This window comes from Homalodisca vitripennis, chromosome 2 (genome assembly GCF_021130785.1).
Source record: "Homalodisca vitripennis isolate AUS2020 chromosome 2, UT_GWSS_2.1, whole genome shotgun sequence".
Taxonomy (NCBI): Eukaryota; Metazoa; Arthropoda; class Insecta; order Hemiptera; family Cicadellidae; genus Homalodisca; species Homalodisca vitripennis.
This window is the reverse complement of record NC_060208.1, coordinates 10,208,439-10,234,685: the sequence shown is the minus strand read 5'-3', so window position 1 is coordinate 10,234,685 and position 26,247 is coordinate 10,208,439. Positions and strand designations below refer to the sequence as shown.

At 31.1% G+C, this 26,247-nt stretch overlaps 1 protein-coding gene across 3 annotated transcripts in view; it reads right to left on the bottom strand.

Annotated features, from left to right (window-relative positions):
* Window positions 1-25,919, bottom strand: part of LOC124353535 (SRSF protein kinase 3-like) — a 50,748-nt gene extending 24,829 nt beyond the window's left edge. For all 3 annotated transcript variants that reach the window (XM_046803417.1, XM_046803419.1, XM_046803418.1), the window contains exon 1: window positions 23,286-25,919. In XM_046803417.1, coding sequence (XP_046659373.1) covers window positions 23,883-25,808 — 1,926 coding nt within the window. In that variant the 5' untranslated portion in view covers window positions 25,809-25,919 and the 3' untranslated portion in view covers window positions 23,286-23,882. The remainder of the gene's footprint in view (window positions 1-23,285) is intronic.
* Window positions 25,920-26,247: the final 328 nt, after the last annotated feature.

Genomic DNA, 26,247 nt, shown 5'->3' with positions numbered 1-26,247 from the left:
AGTTTTGGAGTGTTTACACTGTCACAAGGCTCTGAACAAATCAAACAATGTGCACACTGCGATCCATCCAAGGCTCTCATGATATTTATGACCAGATCAAACACTGCTATTTGAGTGCTCCTACTTTGTGAAATCCAAATTGTTCACAGGATAATAATTAATATTCCAATATTTTAAGGGAGAATGCCTTCTCTATTACTATAGAAGAAGCTGGAAGCAGGGCTATCAGCTGATAGTTTTCAATCTTCCCAGGATTACCCTTTTGGCTATATGATAAGACAATTTTGTATTTGTAAGGAAGACTCCAGTAGAAAAAATTGAATAAGCAATATTAGTTGATGGCTTAGCTATACAGGGACTTCCTAACTTCATGATTGATATGAGAATTTCATTCCAACCATAAGAGTTTTTATAATAAATTGAACTAATGATATTCAGAACATATTTTTAATCTATTATTCCAGAAACAACCCCTTCTGATATCTCTTCTGAAATGTCCATGAAGTTTTCTGAAGTAGCAAGGTTAAATGAAATACATATCGAATTTCTAAAATGGATCTATTGAAATATTTAGAAATGAGTAATAGATCTTTAATGTTATAGCAATCAATATTTATTTCTAGGCAATCGGAACAGTGTTGCTGATCCTTGTACCCCTGAATGATGGCAAATGTCCGTAAAAATCCTGTTTTCTACACAATATTCCCATCGTCAAAAACAAACTGAAAACAATATAAACAGAATGTACAGAAAAATATATACAGAAACACAAAATATGTACAGAATTGAGTCAATTTATAATTACTCTGGTATACAGCAAATGTATCGTTCTATAAATTGTATAGTCTAATTTTAAATTAATTAAACGTGGGGTGGTTAACTAATAAATCAATGTTGACCATCAAAAATCTGGATAGACTACAGACTCTGCAATTTACAATATATACTCATACTTTAGCTGTAACCTACGCATACCATGTATGAGTGGAACAATTACGTCTCTTACAAAGCTTATAAAATATTAAAGAAAATATTGTTCTGGCAAACTTATCAGGTTAAAAATTTGATCATTCAATTAATGTGAATATAAGAAATGATGCAAATGCAAATTAAATTACCTTAACCTTAAAGAAACTCTTAATAAAATACTAACTTTATTAACTCACTGTTAAAAATGGAAAATCTGTTTATTTTATCTTACACGAATAAGCTTATATTTGATCAACTTTTATTTTTAGTTGACATCCCTTAATACCTTGTGGTACTCTAAAGGATCACAATAACACATAAAAAACTGACCACAACTTAGAGCACTAAAACACCCTGTCTCAAAATAAGGCTACTACAAACATTATGTTATGTTGATATGCATTAGTTGTATAGAGTAGCCGCTACCTCATTATTAACGTTAACACACTTGCATACTGGTGCAGAAAGCCAGTTAAATGTATTTTCTTTTTGTAGTCTTTGACAAAATTTGAAGACATGTGTTTTATTTAGTTCTTTACATAATTTATACAATAAAATAAATTGTATCATGTACATTTTTTTAATATACGTTTTGAATATCCTAAATGTTTGTAAAATGGTCACAAAACGCTCCTTAACCAACTGGTGAAAGTCAGATTTGAAAAGGTTCAAGAGCGCTAGTAGCCTTATTGTTATAGTGTTAATACATTTCCAGAATTTGGCAAGTGTATTGAATTAATGCATGTCTTTTCTTTCTCTACCAGCAATATTTTGGTCAGAGAATTAAGTGTTATAGTTAAAACAGTTTCAACTTCTTACATTTTGCCTATCACAGGATTTTAACCCAGGAAAGCTTGTGCCAAAAGCTTAATAGGATAACACTAGGTCACATAGAAACATGAAATGTTCTTGAACATTACATATTCAAACAAACATATAAACATATTCAAGTAATGACAGTACTATATTTCATGGCAATTTCTATATATCTTTGCTCATTGATAATCAATTTCTACAATTATATCTTTGCTCATTGATAATAAACTCCAAAAATAAAATTCTTATTGTACACAACATGGTGTAGAATAATACATTTTCTTACTTGTTGCACAAGGCAATTTTTTATGGTTTAGAATTAAAGTGAGAATCATTCTAATATTAATAATTCAATTTTGTTAATTTAACCTCAGTGGTAATGAAGGGTGCACCTTTAAAGAATACTCTTCTATCTTTAGACATATAAATTAAACAAATTTAAAACAATTTCTTTATCATTTGTGTTTTATATGTTGATCACCAATCTATGTTGAAACACACCAGTTCATTTTACTATCACCAAACACTTAACAGATAGTGGGAAATTTTAAATGAGAAACATTTAAAAGCTCTAATTGCAATCAAATCATAATTGTATCAAATCAAATGGTCTTTATTTAGTATGTATCAATGTACAATAGTGTCAAGTACATTAAAACTACTATTAACAATGTTACTTCATACTGTAAAACCTCATATGATATATAATAATAATTGTAAAAAAACCTTAAAAAAACACTACTGTATGTTTGAGTTATACTGACTGTCCTAATGAATATAATTCATCTAGTGAATAAAGAGCATGTTTCAAAAGTAAATCTTTTACTAATAGTTTGAATTTTTTTAAATTTATTTATTTCCCTTATTGCTTTGGGAATATAGTTTAAAAATTGTATACCAGCATAGGTGGTGCCTTTCATAAATTTGTCTAGGTTATGATGAGGTAATATTAAGGTGTTTTTGTTTCTGGTATTGTAAAAGTGTACCTCTTTAAAAGTTTTAAAATTGAGTTTGGGATTTTTTACATAAACGGTTGTATTAAAAATATAATGGCTATACACTGTCAAAATTCTTAAGTTGGTAAATGTTCCTTGAGTCATCACTTCTTAATCACAAAATTGTTCTCAGACCCTTTTTTATAAAGACAGAGAATTTTATTTATATTTTGATTTAAGGTCCCGCATAGACACTTATTGTCCATAGGATACATGTGACTGAATATGAGCATGAAATGCTGTTTGAAACACTGATAAATTACAGAGAAATGATATTCGTTTTAGAGCATAAATACTTGAGTTAATTTTTTTTATTATATAATCAATATGCGAGTCCCATGTAAGATGTTTATCCACATGTAGACTTTAAAAATTTGATTTTTTCTGTTTCACTGTACTTAATTTTGTGTACAGGTCATTTGTAAACATTCCCCATTTTTTAAAGTAACAAGTTTTACGCATCAACCAATTAAACTTTAAGAGATTAACCATATCATTTTTGGACATAAATTGGCTGCTACAGTTAAACTGCTACTCATAACAGCAGTAGCAGTTTTTGCTGGTGTTACTTGCTTTAACTTCAGGAGCTTAAAATTGATTTTTGTAAATAATTTACATGTACGTCATCCACATACCACATTGAGTATCGGTCTAAAATGTTAATAATAATTATGCTTATCAATCAAGATCAACTGTAGTGTTGAAAATTAATATTATCATTGTTTTACTCTACCAAAAATCTTTAAGTTGATAAAACTCAATTTCATTATAGTGCATCGCTTTACACAGCCTACGTTAATACAGCATAGCACCATGGACAAAGAAAACCACCTCTGATAACAGCATTATGTAGGCAGTTCACTCCTTTGTCAAAGTTATAACCTAGTTTCATCGTTCGATAAATTAGAGCAATATGATGCACACTGTTATCGAATTGGTGAGCAGTTCAAGGGCAGTTGTACGATGCAAAACCTTGTACAGTACGTGGTGATAAAATTCTTTTGTTATCTATTTATATATTACACTTACCAAAATATGAGCTTTTAACATTTTCAATTACATTAAATTAATCTACCAGTTGTAATACTGAAGTCACTGCACAATTATTTATTAATTATTTGTTATCTATCAGTTGTGTTACTGAAGCCAATACATGATTATTTATTATTTGTAATCTAACAGTTATGTTACTAAGTTGTGTTGCTACAGCCATAACGCGTTTGCTTATTTATTATTTTAAATCTAACGGTTGTGTTACAGAAGCAAATATATATAATATATATTATTTGTAATCTAACGGTTGTGTTACTGAAGTCAATATACAGTTATATATTTTTGTAATATAATGGTTGTGTTACTGAAGCCAATACACAATTATTTATTATTTGTAATCTATCAGTTGTGTTGCTAAAGCCATAACAAATTTGTTTATTTATTATTTGTAACAATTTATTACTCAGCAGTGAAACTAACATTAGTAAAGAATTATTTAAATATATTCCGTTTAATTTGAGATTCAATGAAAGTCCAAATATGTAGCTAAAAGATGTTTATACTTTAAGTAATGGTATAATATAACAATACATTCTTCCCTTTACATACTGGCTAGGCAATGAATTACCATTGTCACTAATAATGTTCTGCAAAGTCTCGGTTGAGAAATTATTTTGAGTTCTTATCTGTAATTCAACTATTGAGATTCATAAAAGCTTTCAACCGTACTTTTACATAAAATAAGAAATAAACCTTTTTTAATTTCAATGCAAAGTGGTTTATGGCAAATTTAAATCGTTCATATAGTAGTTTTTAAACCAGATATTATTTTTTAGTTTCAAAGTCTCAAAAAAAGTGTTGACATGATAATGTGTACTAGAGATATTTAATTGTTATGTTATTCACACTGTAAATTCAATACCCATACAAACCAGATAATCAGTTTCCATTAATAGTATTTTGCACAAAATTAAAATGCAACCTGTATAATATAATTTTTAAATCAAAAATTATAAGATGCAATTTTTGTTAGGAATTATTATTTTTTTTTTTAATAAAACAGATCTTTTTAGTATAAACTGTTTTACACTGTATTTGTTCAATGAAAGTCCAAAATTAGTTTTTACCATTACATGTTTTTAGTAGAAATTAAAATAAAAAAGCACACAAATCCGATAGACTTTAATATTATTTTGATTAATTTAGGAACGTTTTCCTTCTACCTAATTAACATTTTATTTAACTCTATGTATGAATACACAAAAGACATATTGTATTATGTGCAAGAAAAAACTTGATTAATTCTCAAGTGCCTGTAGAGTACTGCTACCATTAAATTTATTTTATTTTAAAAATGTGTAATCTATTGAGCTCCTGTTATGCAATGATTCCATAATAAGTATAAATAGTTTGTAATATTTTAAGAACCTTGTTATGCACTCATACATTAGAAATTAAATAAATTGTATTGAAAATATATGTATTGTTTGTATCAGAATAAAATTCTAAGTCATCATATTTAAATTAATACAATTTTGTTCTAGTTAGTTATGCTTTTCGCAACACACAAATGAATGTGATATTTCACCCTTTACAACATTTTACACTATGTTTGGATGTTTTGGGGCCACTTTAGCTTAATCTATAAAGCTAATAACAGATTACAATAATAATTCTGTTATTTGTGTAAGTGGAAACCAGCACTTGTGAATAAATACCAGATTCTATGCCTTTTTGTGGTGGATTTTGACATCTGTTGTTTTATTTTTAACTAAGAACAGTTTGGAATATAATGTAAAATGCAGACTTAGTCAATTAAAACTAACTGAAGTCTAAGAGTAGTAATGACAAAATTACTTAACTTTAAAACAATATAAGTAGGGTTAGTTGCCAAAACAATTACTTTTTTTCCGAAACATTTTGTAGTTTATAGTACAATGTAAAATTGAAAACAATTGAGATATTTGAATAAAGTAGGTAACATGAAAAATTATGATAATTTTTGTTTTTAAAAATGTCTCTGTTCCTCAAAAAGTAATTTTAAAAATTCTTAAAATTCAACTGGCTTAAAAATTACATCATACTCATGGTTTGTTATATTAATTTTACACATACCGCAGCCCTTGAAATTGATTTTAAAACAAATATTTGGAAAATTAGAGAATCTTGTTTAGGCATTTTTCATGGAACCCATCTGTCGAAATATTAAGGAGCCAATGGGAAAATATTAAATTTGACGAGAGATGATAGTGATTTCTGGTTACCATACATGTTGTGTACATTATAATGTAATAATTTAAAAAATCATGATTAAATAAGAACATATTTATATTATTAAGGATTTATAATCCTTTGATAGTTATTAAGTAAGCTCATTTATCTCAAAACATACATTTATGAATATTAGAACATTATAAATATTAATTAATTCTTTCAAATAGGTAACAACTGTCAGTTTTAATGTTTGATTTATTAGTCAATATAAAGGCTAGCATTCATAATTCATAACTTTGTAATTCCGTGTCTGAAACAAAACAACGTCAAAACTAACATGACATTCCTATTGAAATATTTCAACATTATTAGTATTGTAGCATTTACTCTCTTTTTTTATAACACACTAACTGCAGCAGGTGCATTACTATGTTTGCAGTGAAGGTATGATATACCTTCTGCAGTGAAGGTATCAATATCATAAACATTGTAAATAAAATAAAAACTACCAATTATGTTTATACGTACACCATGTATTTGTTATATGGGTACATATCAGACGTTTTACCATTTTTGTTCAATTTTAAACATTAAACATTTTTGTATATAAGTTCGTACAACCAAATAATAAATTGTTTTACAATTTATACATCTCCAAATACATTTAGGACTTTATTAAAATCCGTTATAAAAACATGACCAATATCACTGGTGTGAAAAATACAACAGATTAAGGATAAATTAATTGGTCCTAATTTCACAATGAATATAAATATAGTCATTCAATGATTGGCAGTTTTGTCACTCTAATATGATAAAAACTAACAACAAACTGATTGCACAACATCATTGCGTAAAGTGTGACAATGACAAAACTACTTGTGTTACTGTACAAGTGATGAAACCTTAGTCAAGGTCATCTATTTGTTTTCAATAATGCACTCCAAGGTCAAACTGGGCCAAGAAAATCAGTTAAAAATTTTGTGAATATCAGATTGAGGCAAGTTTTTGTATTAAATCAAAAAACAATTCACGGGGTCACGACAAAATAGTGTGACCTTGAACAAAGATTGACATATGCCATAGTAAGCCTTGTACAACAGACAGGCTTGCAGTGCCAGTGGGCAGGCCTTCTGTCCGCCTGTCATTATGTCCTATTTACATGTGGTTGGCCACAGCTCAATACAGTAAACAGCTGAGCAGACAATGCACCGCACATCAGCTGGCTTGGCTTGTCCAACAATGCGTTTACTAAACACTAGAAAATTGCAATAGCATTTGCTACAAATGTGCAGCGTAATAATTGATGCCTCAAGTGTTACAACTCATGTTCAAAATTATAATACAAAATGTTTGTCTTGACTTTTTTTCTATAAAGTATACATGGGTGGAAACGTGTTGTTTTCATTAAACTTATTTTACAAGATGTTTAACAATTTTAGAATACGCTACCTGATATAAAAAGTGGTCCTCATAGAGAAATTTTATACATGTTGTAGTTTAAACACTGAACAAATTTTATTAGATACACTATTTATTACCTTATCAAATTTGGGATATGTATTTGTTTACCCAAAAAGCAAATTATTTCCAAAGAAATAAAAATTTCCAACAAAATAATTTATTTCGTATTTATTGAATAAGAACCTCAATAATAGGTCAGTTGGCACAAAAATTTTAAAAATTACAGCTCTCTAGACATATTTGTTCAAGAGCTATAAAATATTGTTTTTGGTATTAAATTAAAGCCATAAGAAATCAAATGGCTATTATCAGTATTATGAAATTTGGTAATAATATGTACTGTGGGGTATCCACTGTTATCACCCAAGACTTCAAACTTTGTTTCATTTTATTACCGTACAACTCATTATTAAGTGTAAAACTTAATTTTGCTTTTATAGATCAAAACTGTTTTAAATTTGACAATGCTGGTGATGAAGATGTTTAGTAATAATACATAAATTATTCTGTTTAAAAACATACTTGACAATAAGAAGTTATGTATAATTTAAATACTGCATGTAACATTAAAATTTAAAACAATTAACTACTGTGATCTATACATGAATACACAAGAGATACACTGCAATGTTGTTAACTTGTTTTGGATGAATATTTTGGGATAATTCATAACTTTACATTTATTAAAATTACTGTAAAAATAAAATTAGTACTGGCCTTTTGAATTAAACACTTGAAAATATTTGTATATATCTGTATTGTGCTATCAGGTTTTTTCATTTATAAGCTCTAAATCAAAATAACCAGAATTATTAAAACATTACATTTTTATAATACAGAACTTTGATTTACATCTCAATTTGAATTATTTTCTCTAAGTCAAAATGTAAGATTCAATATTTCTTTATTCACAGAAAAGTATAGTTCTACGGAAAAATATTTATAATAATTAGATGGTTAATTTTTATTCAAATTTAAGTTCATTTTTGAGTACTTCCAAATGATAAATGTGTGAGGTGAAATATGATTTTCTGCTGTTTCATATTGTTTTCCACACATTTAACACAATAAAAGTTGTATAAGTATGATTACAAATCTTGCCAGCAATCTTACATTTACCTTTCTTGATCTAACAAAGACACTTTGTATGAATTGTTGTGAATAAGTGTCTTTGTTATAGTGTAAAAGAAATAAACTTAGTTCAACTGTGACATAACTAAAAATGGAAATCAAACTGAAAAGGTACGACATACCTGATATGTAAAAACTCCAAAAATAAGTGTCCCACGAGGATCAGTGCTAGTGTCTTTCTTATTTTTATTCCCATAAATGGTTTTGCTTCTATTATGTTCTGAAAAATCCCTATTATTGGCTGATGACACAATGTTTATTATTCAAATATTTATGTAGTTATCTTACACAACTACTTCTAGCGATGGAAGTAGCTGCTAATTGGTGTGTAGATAATATTTTATTGTTATTGTAACAAAACAAAGTAGTACTCTTTTCTCCTTACACAACACAATATTATGTAATCGGAACCAGCAAAATAACTTGGAATATATATTGATTAAGGTTTGTGTTGGGAAAATTTTACCAATTATGTTATAAATTTACTTGAGGTACATTATTTGTAGTAAAAGTTAAAAACTATATGCAAAGCGAGTTATGTATTTTCCTACTACACTTGCTCTGTGATTACATTCCACACGGTAAAAATGGGAACTCAAGCAAAGTATTAATGAAAAAAAAAAAAAAAAAAAAAAAAAAAAAAAAAAAAACGGAATAACTTTACATTTATATATTTAGAATTTGAATCCTTTCCTTAACTAGGAAACAATTTTTTAATTATAAATATTATGGCATTATTTTAATTCAGTGTACTTATATGTATACTATAGTTACACATTGACTGCGATGGGCATTCATCTTGAATACTCCAGTTGTCCAAAGTCGGTACATGACTCGTGTCGTCGCAGTGAATGTGTTAACTACGTATTCTGTATAAAGAAATGTATTATAGTTCAACATATTGACTGTGGTGGACACTCCTATCGACTACTGCGGCTGTCCTAAAATCGGTACATGACTCGTATTGCACTTACTGAGTTAAAGTATGTGTGTATAATTTATCTATCACATTAAATTTTATTTTATTCTTACGATAGTTATTTTTGTGTTATATTGACAATGTATCTGTTCATTTGTAATGTATATTGTGACATGACTTACCACAATACATAATGCTTTATTTAATACATTATTATAATATAATGAAATATAATATATTAACAGCATATAAATATACTCTAAATAATGTGTAATGTTATATATTAATGAAAGGTTATCAAAAGAAAATATCTATTTACTATTGTTCAAGAAACTTGAAATAAAGACCCTAACGAATGTATATATGTATATGTTTAGTAAATGTACAAAATGATTTACAGGGTTATATTTTAGTTTTTGTAACCTATAGAATAGAATGATTTTATTATTATTATAACAATGGAAAATGTCTGAAAGTCTATTATCCCTTCAAATCACTGATCATCAATGAAAAAATTATTCTTAATTAGTGTTAAAATTTTGAGTTTACCCTCTGGACATCCGTGCAGTTATCAGTCGTCTTTGTATAAAAGTATTGTAAGTTTTAATAATTACTTTATTTAAGTTTTACACCACCTTTAATGGCTATAGCTAAGAAGTTATGTTTGCAAAATTGCTTTAAATAGTATTAGTGCAAAAACCAATTGTTATTTAGAGAACTAATTTTAGTATCACTGATTAATAAAATTTGACTGATACAATTTGAGTTATACACAATGATGGATTTTGTACTTTTGAGTGGAAAGCAATATTTAAAAAAAACCTATTGCAAAATTGTGGAACTGTGAATTTTGCATCAAAAAGCATCAATCAAGGGATGAACGAATAGCAGAGATTAAACCTTGTCACACAGGGTGTAATGAAAAGGGCAATTAGATAAACCTTTGTATGGCTGCAGCAGAACACAAGCTTTTACCCTACTTTTACCCTAGAATCACTCTGACATGTATGCCAGTTTTTTGGAGTTTTTGACACTTCTTTTATACGAATCATAAAAAATCTTATTTTTCAACTAGTGTATATAGTGTCATATATAATTTTTATAATTAAAAACAGAGAATCAGACTACTTAGTACCATGAAACTAAAATTATATTTTTAGTTGTTTCACTGTGGTTGCCAAATGATGACTTTGATGTCAAAAAAAACATGGTGTACATAAAAAAGTATTATAATAAAGACTTTACACAAAATTCAGCACAGCCAAGTTCTAGCTAATATGTTTGTGGAGATAGTAGCATATAATGCTATAGTCTCATAAGTAAATTTGATGTTTATTAGATTTTTAGTGAAAAAGTGCAATAAAACTTTTAAGATATTTGCTGTTACTATGTAATTAAAAAATAAATATAGTTTTATTTCCCGTGATATGGTTAAATAGTCACACAAAAAAAGAAAACACAAGGTTAAAACAATAATTACGTTCAAAGCGATACTTCTCCATGAAATCAAATTCGATGAAAAAATAGAAATGACATCTAGAAAACAATGTAAATTGCCTTCGGAAATCAACTACATAAAGTCCACTAAACCTTAAGCTCTACTTATAGGTTTTTAGAACTACAGACATGTTCATACTTTCACAAAATGGAAGTATAAAACATGACCTCAATTCTAAAATCTTACCATTTTCATTAAGAATACAATGCAGAAAATCCTTGGGCTTTCGATTAGAATACACAAAAACAGTATTTAATTAGTTACATTAGCTTATGTCGGTGATTGCAGATCATAACTTTTTTATACCAACGGCCAATGGTCACAAAAATTACTGTCTTGAGGGTTAATTAATTAATACAGTGGTCTCAACTTTCTGAAACATATTTTTGATATTTTATTTGTTCAAAATATTTACTTCCTTTTTTGAATTGTTATATAAAGTTTACAGTGTATCCCTTAAAAGTTTGCAACCTGACTGAAAAAAAAAGGTATTCCTTTCTTTTCTTTTCAGTTAGGAAGTGATTTAATATAACGATAAATTGATAAAAGATAATAAATAAGTTAAAAAAATGTAAATAACCCGAATAATAAAAGCATAAAATTAAATTATAGACTATTTGATGTTGAATTTAAAACATATAAATTTAGAACTTTTACTTATTTTACAAAATTTACAGTATTTTAGTTCTCAAGTGTAGTTATAGAAGTTTTCAGTTTATTTTGAGAAGATTAATGTTTTGAGTTTATTAAGTTTTAAATGCAGCTTTTGAACCTTTTATTTTTCTTCGCATTTTTAAAAGTACATTTTGGGGTTATATTTAGTTATTGTAGTGAATTAAGCATTGTTATTTTGAAAAAAGATAAAATATTAGGAAATACCTGTTTATCTTGAGTGAACACTATAGATTTTGTTCATATACCAAGAGAGTCAGTCATTAGAAAATCTGAATTTTTAATTTTAGCTATCAATTATAACTTTATTATATTAAACCTAAATCGATATACATCGTTTGGTACAACTCTGCTATCACATACAAGAAAAATTTCACAGTTTTATGTTACACGACGAACCACTCCTTCACAGCTCTGCTGATATACAGGGTGACACAGAATAACAGGAATTTTTTTTTTTAAATTCTAAAAAAATAAGAGTGATGGAAGAAAATGGTTTTATTTGTATTAAATGAAACATCATAACTTGCCATTTATGAAACACTGATGGAATTTATGATTTTTTTAAAACAATATCCTTTAGGTGGCGTCCTCGTCTACGAATGCATTCTTGAAATCTGTGGTGGAGATTCCTCATTGACCGCTGCAACATCTCAACTAGGAATACTGTTAATTTTATCCTGAATTCTCTGTTTTAAACTCATTTACAGTTCTTGGTCGAGTTGTGAACACTTTAGTTTTGAGGTAGCCCCACAAAAAGAAATCGCACATGGTCAAATCTGGCGATCTAGGGGGCCAGGAAACGTTACCGAATCTTGAGATGACACGGTTACCAAACAATACTCGCACAGCTTCCATTGACTGTCGTGCAGTGTGTGATGTCGCACCATCCTGTTGAAACCAGGATTCTTGAACGTCTGGAAAATTGTTCAATTCAGGTGTAACGAAACGTTGTAAACATTTCCACGTAACGATCAGAATTGACAGTTACTGCAATCCCCCGTTCATCCTCAAAAAAATAAGGTCCAATGATCCCATGTAATGAAACAGCACACCATACTGTAACCTTATTAGCGTGTAAAGGGCGCTCATGAAGTTCATTAGGATTTCTGTCTGCCCAGTATCGGTAGTTCTGCTTGTTAACATAACCTGTGAGATAAAAGTGGGCCTCATCTGACATCCACAACTTGCTTAGAAATTCATCTTCATTGTTTATGTGTGTTAACATTTGTTGGCAGAATTGCAATCGCGACTGGTAATCATTTTCCTTCAACTGTTGCACTATCTGCAGCTTGTAAGGGTGAAATTTTAATTCTAAATGAAGAATTCTGCGAACACTCTCACGGGACATTTCAACCGCAGCTGCTTGCTTACGAATCGAACGGCGTGGACTCCTCAATACAGATCGGCGTACAACATCAATGTTCTGTGCAGTACGAGCACTTCTTGGTCGTCCTGTTGGTTTCTTCTTTAAAGCTGATCCACTCTCTTCAAAATTATTAATCCAACTTCTAATGGCATGTTTTGACGGAACAGAATCATGACGTTCCTAAGTTGTAAAAATGTCGGAACTCAATCTGGGCAGCTTTCAAACTATCACTGTTTGTATAAAACATTTTTATAGCTAACACACGCTTTTGCCCGTTCCACTGGTCCATGGCTACTGTAATGGCGGCTTGTTTACTTGGTCACTGTCACTGTCCCGCAGTGCTGCCACCTGCTCACGGCTGCCACGACGCATTACAAAAAGTCCCGTTATTCTGTGTCACCCTGTACTATTCATATTACCTACTATGAACTAGTATACGTTCTTATTCCAATTAATTTAACGTCTTATTTGATTGATTAGCAAGGTAGCTCATCCCATATCACACAGGAAGAAAAATATGTTGAATCGATTCTGATGTACTCCTCTGCCAAATGATTATTTAAACATTTAATAAATCAGGCTCTGATAACGCTGAGTCTCTCCTCACTCCCACTTACCGTTATTAACTACATTTACTATAACTACTTTCAGTTGCTTTGCCGTCATGTCAGCATATACAACATGTTCAAACCGCTTGCTTAGATATTTATTTTTTTCGTAACTTTTATTTTATTTTGTAGAACTGATTGTGTAAGCTGAATTTTGCATATTGTATGGATTTATAAAAAAATCTGTTCTATTAAAATGGTTTTAAATAAGAGCTCACCGTCACGCACAGGCCTCGGCCCATGTGCCGGTATTTTCATAATAGTGAGCTTGAAATTGTAATCAGCCATTCCAGAAATAATGAGCCCAAGTGCAAAAAAATAAAATTACATTATAATATTTTGTAAGAAAAGGCATTTAAACATTCTAAATTAACAAAATCAAAAGGTTAAATTAAAAATTTTCTTGTTAATTTTAGTTTTTTTACTACTATCAAAAGTTGGACTAGCTGGTACTGTATACAAAGCCTTTAAAAGTCCTCAAGTTGCACACTTGATTTTCTTCTTTATTTTTTGTCAAATCTCATCTGTTTGGTTTTTTACATCAACATAACCTCAAAAACAAACACTGTCAACCTGAGTTTACTTGTTTGTGAGTTCAGAGCTGTTACAGATATATCAACTTCAAAAGTGATCACTGGTGTCCCGTACGGAACCAAAAAAGTTGGATAAGTTAACTTCCTGAGAAAACTAACGAAGACAAATTCATCAAACCCTCCAAAAGTTAGGTAAGTGAAGTCATCAATACACTTGTACAATCAATAGTCTTTAAAACTCAGTATTTTTATATGAAACAGTAGTTTCCGTACGGGGACATTTGTATTGTGGTTCCAAAAGTCACATTAAATGTCTGTTTAAATGTTTTACAGCCAAATTTCAACAAGAGCCTTATGGCCCTAAATCATTTTAACCTAGAGTTAAACCATTAATATGTATTTATCTTTTCAGAAAATGGAAAACAAAGAAAGAAAGAAAAGATATTTTGAAAAGTTACGATTGGATCCTCAGCGACTTGCTGCACACCGGGAAAAGGAAAGGCAACGTATTACAGCCATAAGAGCTAAGGAGAGAGATCTTCTTAAAGGTAGGCCAGATATCTTAGAAAATAAAAGAAAATCAGAAACTTTAAGGAAACGAAAACAAAGAGAGCGGAAAAGGTTGGCTAAATTGGGTGAAGACTCAAATTGTCCTAATGTAGGCTCTTCAGAACTTGGCTCATATAAAAGACCTCAGAGCTTAGGAAAAGGCTGTGAAAAGGATTAAGAAAATGATGTTACCAGAGAGTCCCTCCAAGAAGTGTGCTGTAGTCAGAAAACTGATTTTAGAATACCCAAAATTTGATATCGACAAAAAAAACCCTCATAAATGTAAAAGTAAACTTTCCGATTGCTGTAAAGCAAAACTGTCAAGGATTTTTTTACTAGAGATGATATAAGCTACCACAAGCTCCTGGAAAAAAGGGATACAAAGTCAATAAAGGATACTGTAACAAATAAAAGAATTACTGTGCAAAAAAGGTTTTCTTGTCATTGTCCGTCAAAGAAGCCTACCAACAGTTCATTAAAGAAACAGGCATGCATCAAGTGACAAAGACCACATTTTATGAACTGCGACCTAAATATGTCCTTTTTAGTTAGTGATACACCACATACAGTATGTGTGTGTAAATATCATGGAAATTTTAACTATCTGTTAGAATCTTTGCATAGCAATAAAATACTCAATAAGGATCTTGTACCAAATGGTAAAGAATTATTGAGAAAACTGGTTTGCAGCTTAACCAAGAAAACTGTATGTTAGGGAACTTGTTCCCAGTGCCAAAGTGTGGCTGAAAATGAACTTGAACATGTGTTAACATGTGATGATTATGATGAAGGGAAAAAAATAGTGTGGAAACAATGGATAGACATTGAAAATATGCCGAAACAAGTTGAGCACAGCCGGTACTGTTAAGGATGTAATATGTGAAATAAAAAAACAATTGCCTACATTTAGAGTACATTGCTATGTTAAAAATGTGCAATCAGAAGAATTTGAAACAAGGAAACTCGAAAATTGATCCAAAGTTAGGAATTCTGCAGATTGATTTTGCAGAAAACTTTTCTCTCATTTCACAGGATGAGATCCAGTCTGCACATTGGTCTCATCAACAAGTAACCTTATTTACAGCTTGTGTTTGGACTGGTAACTGCAACAACTTCATACACCATTGTGAGTGATGACCTATCACATCAAAAACTGAGCATTAAAGTTTTTCTGTATAAACTAGTTGAAGACATTCTAAGAAGGTTCCCTAATGTAGAAAAAACTCTCAATCTTCTCTGATGGTCCCTCTTCTCAATTTAAAAACAAATACACAGCTTCACTATTGTGTTCACTGCAAAATGATTTTAAAATTGATTTTGACTGGTTGTTTTTCCCAACTTCACATGGAAAAGGCTCTGTTGATGCGATATAGGGGGAGCCATAAAGCACAGAGTATGGATCAAAAATCAGGTCAAGAAAAAGAATAATCTCAAATCCTTATGAGTTTTATGAATGTGCCAAAGAAGAAATAAAAGGGACACACATTTTCTTTGTGTCTGAAGAAGATGTACAACATCATGCACAGGAAAATGGAGAATAAATGGTCAGACCTAAAGTCAATTCCTGAAATTCGGCAATGCTATTACTTTATGCCGTATGACTCTACAAGTATATACTTGTTGCACGGACTGCAAAATCATTAATGAGAAAATACAATATTTCCAAAGCGGAAGAAGACCTCTCAAGGCAGCCCCGCTACGCTATGAGGATGTCTATTCTTCGAATGAATCTGATGATGAGGAAATGTGTACACCTACTATACTACCAAATGGTGATGAAGAGATAGCAGTGGGGTCATGGGTTGCAGTGATATATGACAGCCAATGGTATCCAGGTAATGATTGTTTATTTTAAATAGTGTTTAATATTTTTAAATAAATTACTTACTTAATTGATGATTGATACCTAGCCTCAGAGGTTACAGGAATTCAGAACTCTAAAAAAAATTACATGCCTATATTAATATTACAAGGTAAATTTTGTAACAATTGTACATTACAAGTTAATTATTTTACAGGGATCGTTGAAAAGAAATCGGAGCAAGACATAGCGGTCTCCTTCATGGCTAGAGTCGGTCAAAGATTCTTTTGGCCATCAAGGCCAGATATCCAAACACTTCATCATGGAAATATAATGAGCAAGATCAAGGAGCCCACCACACCCAGTGTCAAATCGTCATTTTGAAATCAACGGAATACGCCTATACGATGAGATTTTCCAAAAATTAAATGTTTGTTTTAACCTAAATATTTACAACTTATTCCTGTTTTTGTAGTGCTCTCAAGAAAAGTGTTCTTTAGATTGTTGAGTATTAACCATTAAACAGAGCTATAATTAACAGGTATCAACCTCTTAAAATACAAAAACGTTTTGTCATGTAAAACGTCACAATATTCAATAATTTAAAATGATATTTATTTAACAGGGCCCTAAATAGCAGCATTATGATTTTAACTAAGTTGAGTACATAGTTTTGTAAGTACATTTTTAGCCTACATTGTTTTTTTTTGTTGCTGTTATACAGCATCGTTAAAACTTCAAGTAGATAGAATTACTTTATTGATAAATGTGCATAAATATTTCAGTTAATTTAAGGAAAACTATTGTATTAAGTTAAATAAATGTATTCCACATTGATCACAGTCTATTTTTATTTTTAAACAAATTAGTACTGTGACTGTTAAGGATCCTTCACACATGTCCCGTAACGGATAAGAAATTAACGGAACTGCTCATTTGATCTTATTTCATTTTATTTTCATATAAAATATTAAACAAAATAACATTTCTGAAAAAATTGAAATCTTAGGAATTTAAGTGTACAATTACAGTTGTAAATGTTTAAAAACATTACAGAGTTTTTGGAATTGATGCTTATGATGCACAAGAGGTGAGTAAAAAGTTGTCCCGTACGGAACATTTGGATCAAACCATTATTAAAACTGAATACTAATTAAGTTAGGCCTTTGAAATTAATTGAGCAAAGAAATTTGTTTATTTTTTACCTAAGTTCATTTAATTTATGTCCTTCAATTACTTGATTAAAAAAATTTTAGCAAGTTTTGTCTTGCAATATACAGTCCAAGTGTCCCGTACGGAACCTGGAATGGCTGTAAATTATTGTATATTTGAAAATAAAGAGTAATTTGATTTGTTATCAGAGGTCATGCAAAAAATCAGCATTCAATCTATACCAGGTGACATTGGTATAGATGACAATTTGTCCTTGATGCCTGCAGGATTGTTGTGACAAGAGAGATTTAGGAAGCTATTGAACGAAAGTGAGAGAACATATAGCTGCTTCCATATTCAGAATTGCTACCTTGAAGAAGGTTCTAAACCAAGCCAGCAACACATCACACTTTCTAGATTGCACTAAGAGAACTGCCAAGAACAGTCTTGATAAGATTTATATTCAGAACCCAAAAATTTCCTGTTGAGCCTCTTCCCTTGCACCAAATATATGTCTTTAAGAGTCTGCACAAATCTCATTATTTATATTCATATAATAAATAACATTACTATATATAAGACATTGTATGTCATAACCAAATTAGCCAATACCACCAATGTCTTAGTAAATTTCCTTTCCATATAACACATGAAAATATTAATTAGTAATTTTTCAAAACGGAATTATTAAAAGTAATCCATGCTTTTTGTGGCCTAATGAGCTTTTAACATAGTCCCAAGCTGAGCTCCATTATCTTCTAGTTCTGCCTGCACGTGGTAGCCCTGTTTGTACAGAACCCTGTGGTTACACCAATGCCCATTCGGTAATAGTCTGTTCATTTTTTGGTTGGAATAACAACGGCCACACAGCACAGCTGTCAGTACTGCATCCTTCCAGCCACAACTGAAACCCCTCAATCTGTACGAAGCAGTAGTTGTGCACTGGAGCACTTGAGTGAATCTCAAGCATAAATAACTTTATCTGATACAAGACTATCACTGGTGCACCTTCTGAACCCTCCCAGGCAGTGATAGGATTTTTATCCAACAGATCCTGATCTTCAATGTTTGCAACAGATGGTAGCAACAGCAGCTTGATAATGGGCGTTGCTTGGTGATCTATCATCATGAGGAAAGTTGCACAAACATAGGTAGATGAGGATGGATAAGGATCAAGTGACTACCACAAAAACAGAAAGGAGGAGGCATAGGGGCAAGAAGTTGGTAAATGCCAGAAAAAGCCAAGCTTGCTGGATTTGGCAAAAGGTTGATCATCATGTTTCAATAACTTTATGGTCAAAATGAAGCATCCCTCAAAATGGCATGTGACAGAAACACAACCTCCTGACTTTTAAAGAAGCCCTGACAGGGCCCTTGTTATTGTCCCTGAAAATTAATCTGAAATGCATTTTCGTTATTGGAATAACGAAAATGCTAGTTATCAACAGAAAAAGATCCTAGCTAGCCTTTTGGAAATCTGAATTTGCCTTACTGAGTTAGGGGTGCTGACACATGGCCTGACTATCATGAAGTCTTGTCATTATACAACTAAGGATTCTTAAGGTAACGAGACTCTGAGCATGGAATACTCTACGCTGACATCAAAATTAGAAGAATGGCACAAAGCTTCAAAAGCTATTAGTAATATTCTAATTCACCACTTTGTATTCTGAAATCTAATCAAGATAACTAATATTACTCATCCTGAACAAGAATTGAATTAGATGACAAGTATTCTATTTCCAGGTTGTTTTATTCATAACAAAAGTCAATCTTTTAGCCATGTAGCAGTATGTACTAAGTAATAATCACTCAACAGAATATGGTGCACCAGGTGGTGATCTCCATGATGATTAAGCATGTGATTAATCGTTTAGTCCAAATCACCTAGAAGAGGTGGAATTAGACATACATTTTTAGTGGATATTAGATCTCTTCTATTGTGTGTGTAAGCAATAAAAACATTTCTGTAACTCCCAGATATTTTTTCTATTTTGAAAATAAGGTTGACCTTAAGGAACATAAATTAGGTCATGACTCGTTTTCTGATTCTCTCCACAAGCAGATGATTCTTAAAAGGATAACAGGATTTCGGACATTTGCCTTCGTTATAGGTTATAAAAGGTGTTATACCTTTTATAACGATGGCAAATGTCTGAAATCCTGTTATCCTTTCAAAACCTTCCATTGTCAATAACAAACTTTAAACAAAGAAGATAATTCTTGCTCCTCTCTTACAAGGAGTTGGAAGAAAATGCTAAATCAGAGCATAGGTCCAGTAGTACATCAAATTAAAGATCTATATTAGAACACAATGCTTGAAATTAGACGTCAAAAGTTTCAATGTACACAAAATAGAAGCAGTTTAAAGTTTTAAAGTTTAAAGTTACAAATGTAAGTTTGTTGAAAATAGCACTGTTGTAATTCTTTCAATTACTTACAATAGTAAAATCCCTACAATTGACACAGGAAATACGAACAATACAAGCTCCTATTCAATAAATTAAATTGAACCATTTGAGGTCAGATTTGTGGCATCGTTTTCTCCTAATAGAGACCTTTACCTTGATGAACTATTTGACCTACGATTTTCTTCTGCCTACTCATGGTACACGATTAAAAATTACATATTTGCATAAAAAAGTAGATAGCCTATCATTTGTATAGTACTTGTGTGTAAAGTTTTAACGCTTTATATGAAATGGTTAAAAAAATATAAAGCCGTTCCCATACGACCTGACGGGATTGTTGGCTATACTGGTAATTATTTTTATAATATTCTTAATTTTTATACATTAGGAAATGGCAGCCAAATTTTTAAAATTCTAAATTCATATTTTTAATTATCACTAAAATGTAGACGAAATCCCCCATTTAAAATTTCCTATAACTTTAGTCGTGTTTGGTAAACCGATGATGGCACAGATAAAATGGACACCCTGTACGTACTTAACCAGATTTAGTTACTAAACAAAAAAATTAAAATAAACTTGTGTAAATTGGAAAAGTGGGATACTTGTCGAAAATTAGGTACAATAGTTGAATAAGTGAGAAGCTTATTTCAATTTAATTTCATATTAATAAAAATGAACATTTGTGTTACTAATACATTATACTATATTATTAGGTGATTCGTTTATACAGTTTTAGCTTGTCTGCTGTTAAGTGTTTCAGAAATTATTTGGAGGGAAGACACATTAATCTGAAATAAGAGAGTTCTCCACAACCAGAAAGGGGTCCTACATGGTGTTCCAACTCTGGAGCCCACCTGTTTCAAATGTACATTAAGGATTTGCCAATTATTGTTGACTCTGATAAAGCAAATGGTTTTTTATTTGCAGATAATCTAGGCCAATGTGATAAGACCCCTAAAGCTATAAGCCCAGCTTAAGTTTTGATGAGGGGTCCACTTCTATATTAAATTTGTGTGGCGCAAATAAATTAAGTTTAAATGGTGACAACATCCAAAATCTCAGGATTAACCTTGGCTACAAAAATGAGGATGATGCTTTTAAAAATTACATTTCTAAGAACCACACTTCAAAAAACCTAATATCAAATGGTATAATCATTTTAACAGTGTTTGGCCAAGAGAACTTTCAATGCTACATCCCTAAAAGATAGTGTTACTCGTTTGTTGAAGACCTACTATGCTAATATTCAGTCATTTAACATATGGTGTTTCCTTGTGGGGTAATGTTGGATTAGCAAGTATAGTGTTTGTCGTACAAAATAGATAGCTGTACGTTTTATTTCTCAAGATCCAACAGATGCACATTGTAAACCACTTTTTTCTTAGCCTTAGGATTCTCACTTTGCCATTTATGTATGGACTGTATACTGTTCTGTACATCAAATGTAACCATTCTAGGTATTCCAAGTCAAATGATGTTCACTATTGTGAAACCAGACAAAGGCACATTTGTACAGTCAGGTGCACGCACAGTAGCGCCAAAATAGTTTCAGATGTCAGGGCGTTATTTAATGCATTATCATAGAATATTATATCTTTGCCATTACAGAAGTTAAACCAGTACTTAAAACTATTAATTAAAGAATATTTATCATTAATATCTGCATGTCTCTTCAATTTTCAGGATTTTTATAGTGTTGTTTTTAATTAATTGTAATTTTATTTACTTGTATTGTTGATTTTAACTTAGTTTATTAGCTAATTTTACCGATTGTTGACAATGTTATACAACTTGTCCTTTACAATAAAGATTCCTGATCATACGTATTAGGACAAATATAATATTAGAGTGGCAAATCATTATTTCAATAGTAATACATTATTGAAATCACCCTCTTCATAAAAACTATATTAAATTTAATGGTGTGAACATGAAAGATAACAAAGTTGTATAACATTAAAAGAGGAACTACTTTTCTCACACAAAACGTTTCTTTAATTCTACATCTGCATTGCGGAGCCAACTAACAAAACATTGCTAATAATGTCACCTGTCACGCCATTATTTTATAGAATTGATGGCCAGGGGCATTTCCGATCGGTATTTACCCAACCTCAGATCATGTTCCAGCTCGTTCAACCTTTCCGTCAACGGATCACGTTGGGTAATCTGGTAGGTGATTTGAGGTCGGGAAAGTACCAATTAGAAATGCCCCAATGTACGTATGTATAGCCCTTATTATGAGTCCTTCTGAGGATCAAGGCTATATCCATAATGATCTTAGGATTCATAATCAAGGGTATAGCCTATAACAAATAGTAGATAGGGACAGAGTCCCTCACTACCTTCTCACCGATACGGCTTCCTTTCAGTAAGCAGAAAACAAGAACCAATTGTCACAATACAATCACATGCAATTTTCTCATTAAATCAAATAAAGTCTGTTCTTTCTAATAATGTAGTTTGTAGGTCAGTAACAAAAACTTCTGTTAATAAAATAGTGGCCCCAGATAATACCAGTGTTCAGTATTTGTCAAGTTAGAAATTTTTTATTACAAAATACTCATATTATGATACCTAATTAACATTTCTAGAGTTTGAATTTATGGGCATTATTTTTTTGTTGCCAACTTTTTAATGCAAATTTTTTTGAAAGACTTTTTTGAGCACTAAATTTTGAACACTGAAAAACATAGATAAAGAGAAACACAGCACCAAATAAAACAAAATGACATTTCCATTTTAAATATTACAAAAGCACTGTTAATATGGCACTGTTTTCCACCCCTAAAACTTTGTATACCGTAGTTTCTTTTTCAGGAAAACAAGTAGGCCTATAACACACATTGGAATTGTGATTAGCAACTCCAGCCAAAAATGTAACTGACAATCAAATTAGTTTTGTTTGCATGTAAGTCAACATATAATTTATTTCTTTAACCTATATTATATACCAAATTATTCAAAGTTTCTTCAAGTTATTTTTTGGTTTGAGTCAATATTTTGCTTGTGTTTAATCAGTTCATTAAATCCAAATTATAGGCAAATGATTACTTATCAAAATCTAGGCTCTATCTAAAATTTAATTACATGTAGGGGCCTACATTGCCTACCAGGTAACTTAGGCCTATAATTTTACTATAAAGTAAATCTTAACTGTAAATAAAAATTAACAATTTTCACATTACCTTGCTTTTTGAGCTGAACTTGCCACAATAGGGTTGAAACACATCACTTCTGAACTGCCATATAAAAATCACTTAAAAATAAAAAATACTTCTTTTTCAAAACTTTACTTATATTAAATTAACACAACCATTAATAAGTCAGGTTTTTAGGAAAACAATAAAAATTTATTGTAATATCTAAACACTTAAACTTGATAAACTGTTAGGCGTAGATGAGTGAATTTGTTTGTGTTTAATCACGATAATAGAATACACACTGTTAAAAAAATATCAATTTTGCTTCTCATAATTTTTCTTTTAAGGTCCTCACACCACATCTTCATTCAAATGAATATAAATATAATGCACCATACTTAAGTTTTTATACTTAAAATCTGTACAAAATAAAGTTAAAACATGTCGAGAAACTTTGGTACTGAATTTTGAAGCGTAAAAATGTTTATTTCTTGATCATGGATAAGATAGATAGTGTTATTTGCTGACTGTTAATAAAATGTCTTAATCTACAGGTATGTATATGAGATATCACAATAAGTTCCAAAAAGTTAAACACAGTACACAAAAATTTGGTTAGCCTTAAATTAGGAAATAAATAATTTAGTATTTAAGCCATTCGTGTTGGAGACACTGTGCTGCTGTAGCACGTCTGTTTGGATCAAAATCCAGCATTGGACGTAAAAATGCAGCAAAAGCTTTTGCTTCTTCTGGACTCCAGTGATATTTCTCTGTCAAAACGTCGTAAAGGTCCCATGGCTTAAGTCCAGTAATGTGTCTTAACTCGCCCTTACGGTTGAAAAATTGACGGTATTGTTTACCAGAGGTGATTATTCGTTTTGGAATTTCCCCCAAAAGCTCAATAATATGAGCCAAATGATCTTCATCTCTCGAATATTCTTCTCCGGAATGTGGTTCAAATAGATAATCACCTGTTGCTAACTCAAACGCCATACACGCTGTACTCCAAATGTCCGCAGAAGTGTTATAACCAGCACCAATTAAAACCTCTAGAGAGCGATACTGTCGAGTTTGAATGTCTTCCGTGAAATGTTTGTTGACCCAACAAGCATTACCTAAATCAGCAATCTTTACATCCATCTCACATTCCCAACGTGAAGGATCTATTTCTGATCCTCTATATTTTTTTTCAGAGGTCGGAGGTGAAGAAATTGGACTCCCTTCACCAGTACTAACCCTCTCTGTAAGTGCAACCTCCGTTAAAGCAACTTCAGTTAAAGCAACTTCTTCTCCAGCACCCCTGTCTGTAGGTTTTTCTTCTTCTGATTTACTAGGATTAGTATTTTCTTGAGTATTCATTGCCTCTTCTTCCTCTTCTACATCTTGGTTTTCACTATCTCCAACTTGATCAATGTTTGCATTTAAGGGTTCAATATTATTGCAGCCATTTTGATACACTGATTCAATATCTACATCGTTTAAACACTTCTCAGTGCCAGTGCAAGTAGTTTCAACAGGAAGAATGTTTGCATTGTCTGCTTCTTTATCAGTACTGTTTTCAACAGACACACTCATATTCTTTTCGGACTCGTTTTCTTCTTTTGGAGAGTTTACAGTCTGTTGTTCTTGGAGTTCTTCTAACTGCTGCATTTGTTTTTTTAATAATTCTGAATGACGTTTAGCTTTTTTCTTTAGCTTTTTCTTTTTATTTTTTGACATTTTGGAATTTAAAGCAGGTTCCTGAAACTCCTTTGGTGCAGTGCTGATTAGTGAAATAGGTAGCTTCATGCCCATTGAATGAAGCTCTGTAGCTTCACTAGCAAGCTTCCTTATATAACCTTCACTAACACACAACAAAACATTTTCTGGTTTGATATCAGTGTGGATTATTTTGCATTTGGTATGTAAGTAATCTAACCCTTCAAGTACTTGGCGTATAATACATTTTACATTTTTTATGGGAATGCCACGATAGTTACTTTTAATGATTAACTTTAGCAAATTGTGTCCAAGCACTTCAAATACCATGCATACATGAGTACCATTAACACCACTTATCTTGAAATCGTTCAACAACTGGACCACTTTGCTTCTTTTTTCATCACTGATATCACTGTCCCGCACAACTTTTAACAGTTTTATTTCGTCAAGTGCCGTTTCTGTAAAATGGCTTGCACTCTTAACCACTTTCAAAGCTACAAACCTCTTTTCAAATAGGTCCCAACATAGCCAAACAGTTGAAAAGTGACCCCAACCTAGTTTCCTAGTGACATGATACCTAGATTGAAAAAGGTCTCCTATTTTAACAGGATGATACCCTCCTTTACAGTAATCACTAGAGTCCTCTTGTTCTTCTTCGTCTGATGTATAAGGCTCCTCTTCTTCATCTTCAATCGTTTCATTAGATGAAGAGTTACTTGGATACAATCTATTCATATTTGACTTATCCTTAGGTGTGGTAGAACTATCATCTTCATTCTTAGGAAATTTTCTCCTTGCTGGTTTATAACGTTTCTTCTTGGCTTGAATAGCTAAAACTCTACGATTTGCATCTTTATGAGCGTTCATAATTTATAAAAACTAAAAATCTACACAAACAAAACAGATTCACAAGTCTAACCTATTGTTTTAGTTTTCTACCAGTCGTTTCCCTTTTTCAGCATGGCGGACTAACAATAAACGTAATTTATTGTTACTCCAGCTGTTTCCAAACTCGAAATCCAAAGAGACTATCAGCAGTAGTAACTTGTTTGTCCATATCATTATATAATAATACAATTAAGAGAAACTGTAAAATTACTCCAGTCAATGAGAGGGGTTTCCTTATATAAAAAAATAGAAGTATTATATGTTTTTAGGAGAGTTGAATGAGACTGTCAAGTTTTCTACCTTGTGGGATGATGGCTTCGCAAAAACCCTAAAAGCTTCAAATTGTTCGCTCTTTTCCAGTTTAAACTCTTATATTTACGTATATAAGTATAATCTACGTGTTTCAAAGATAACACAC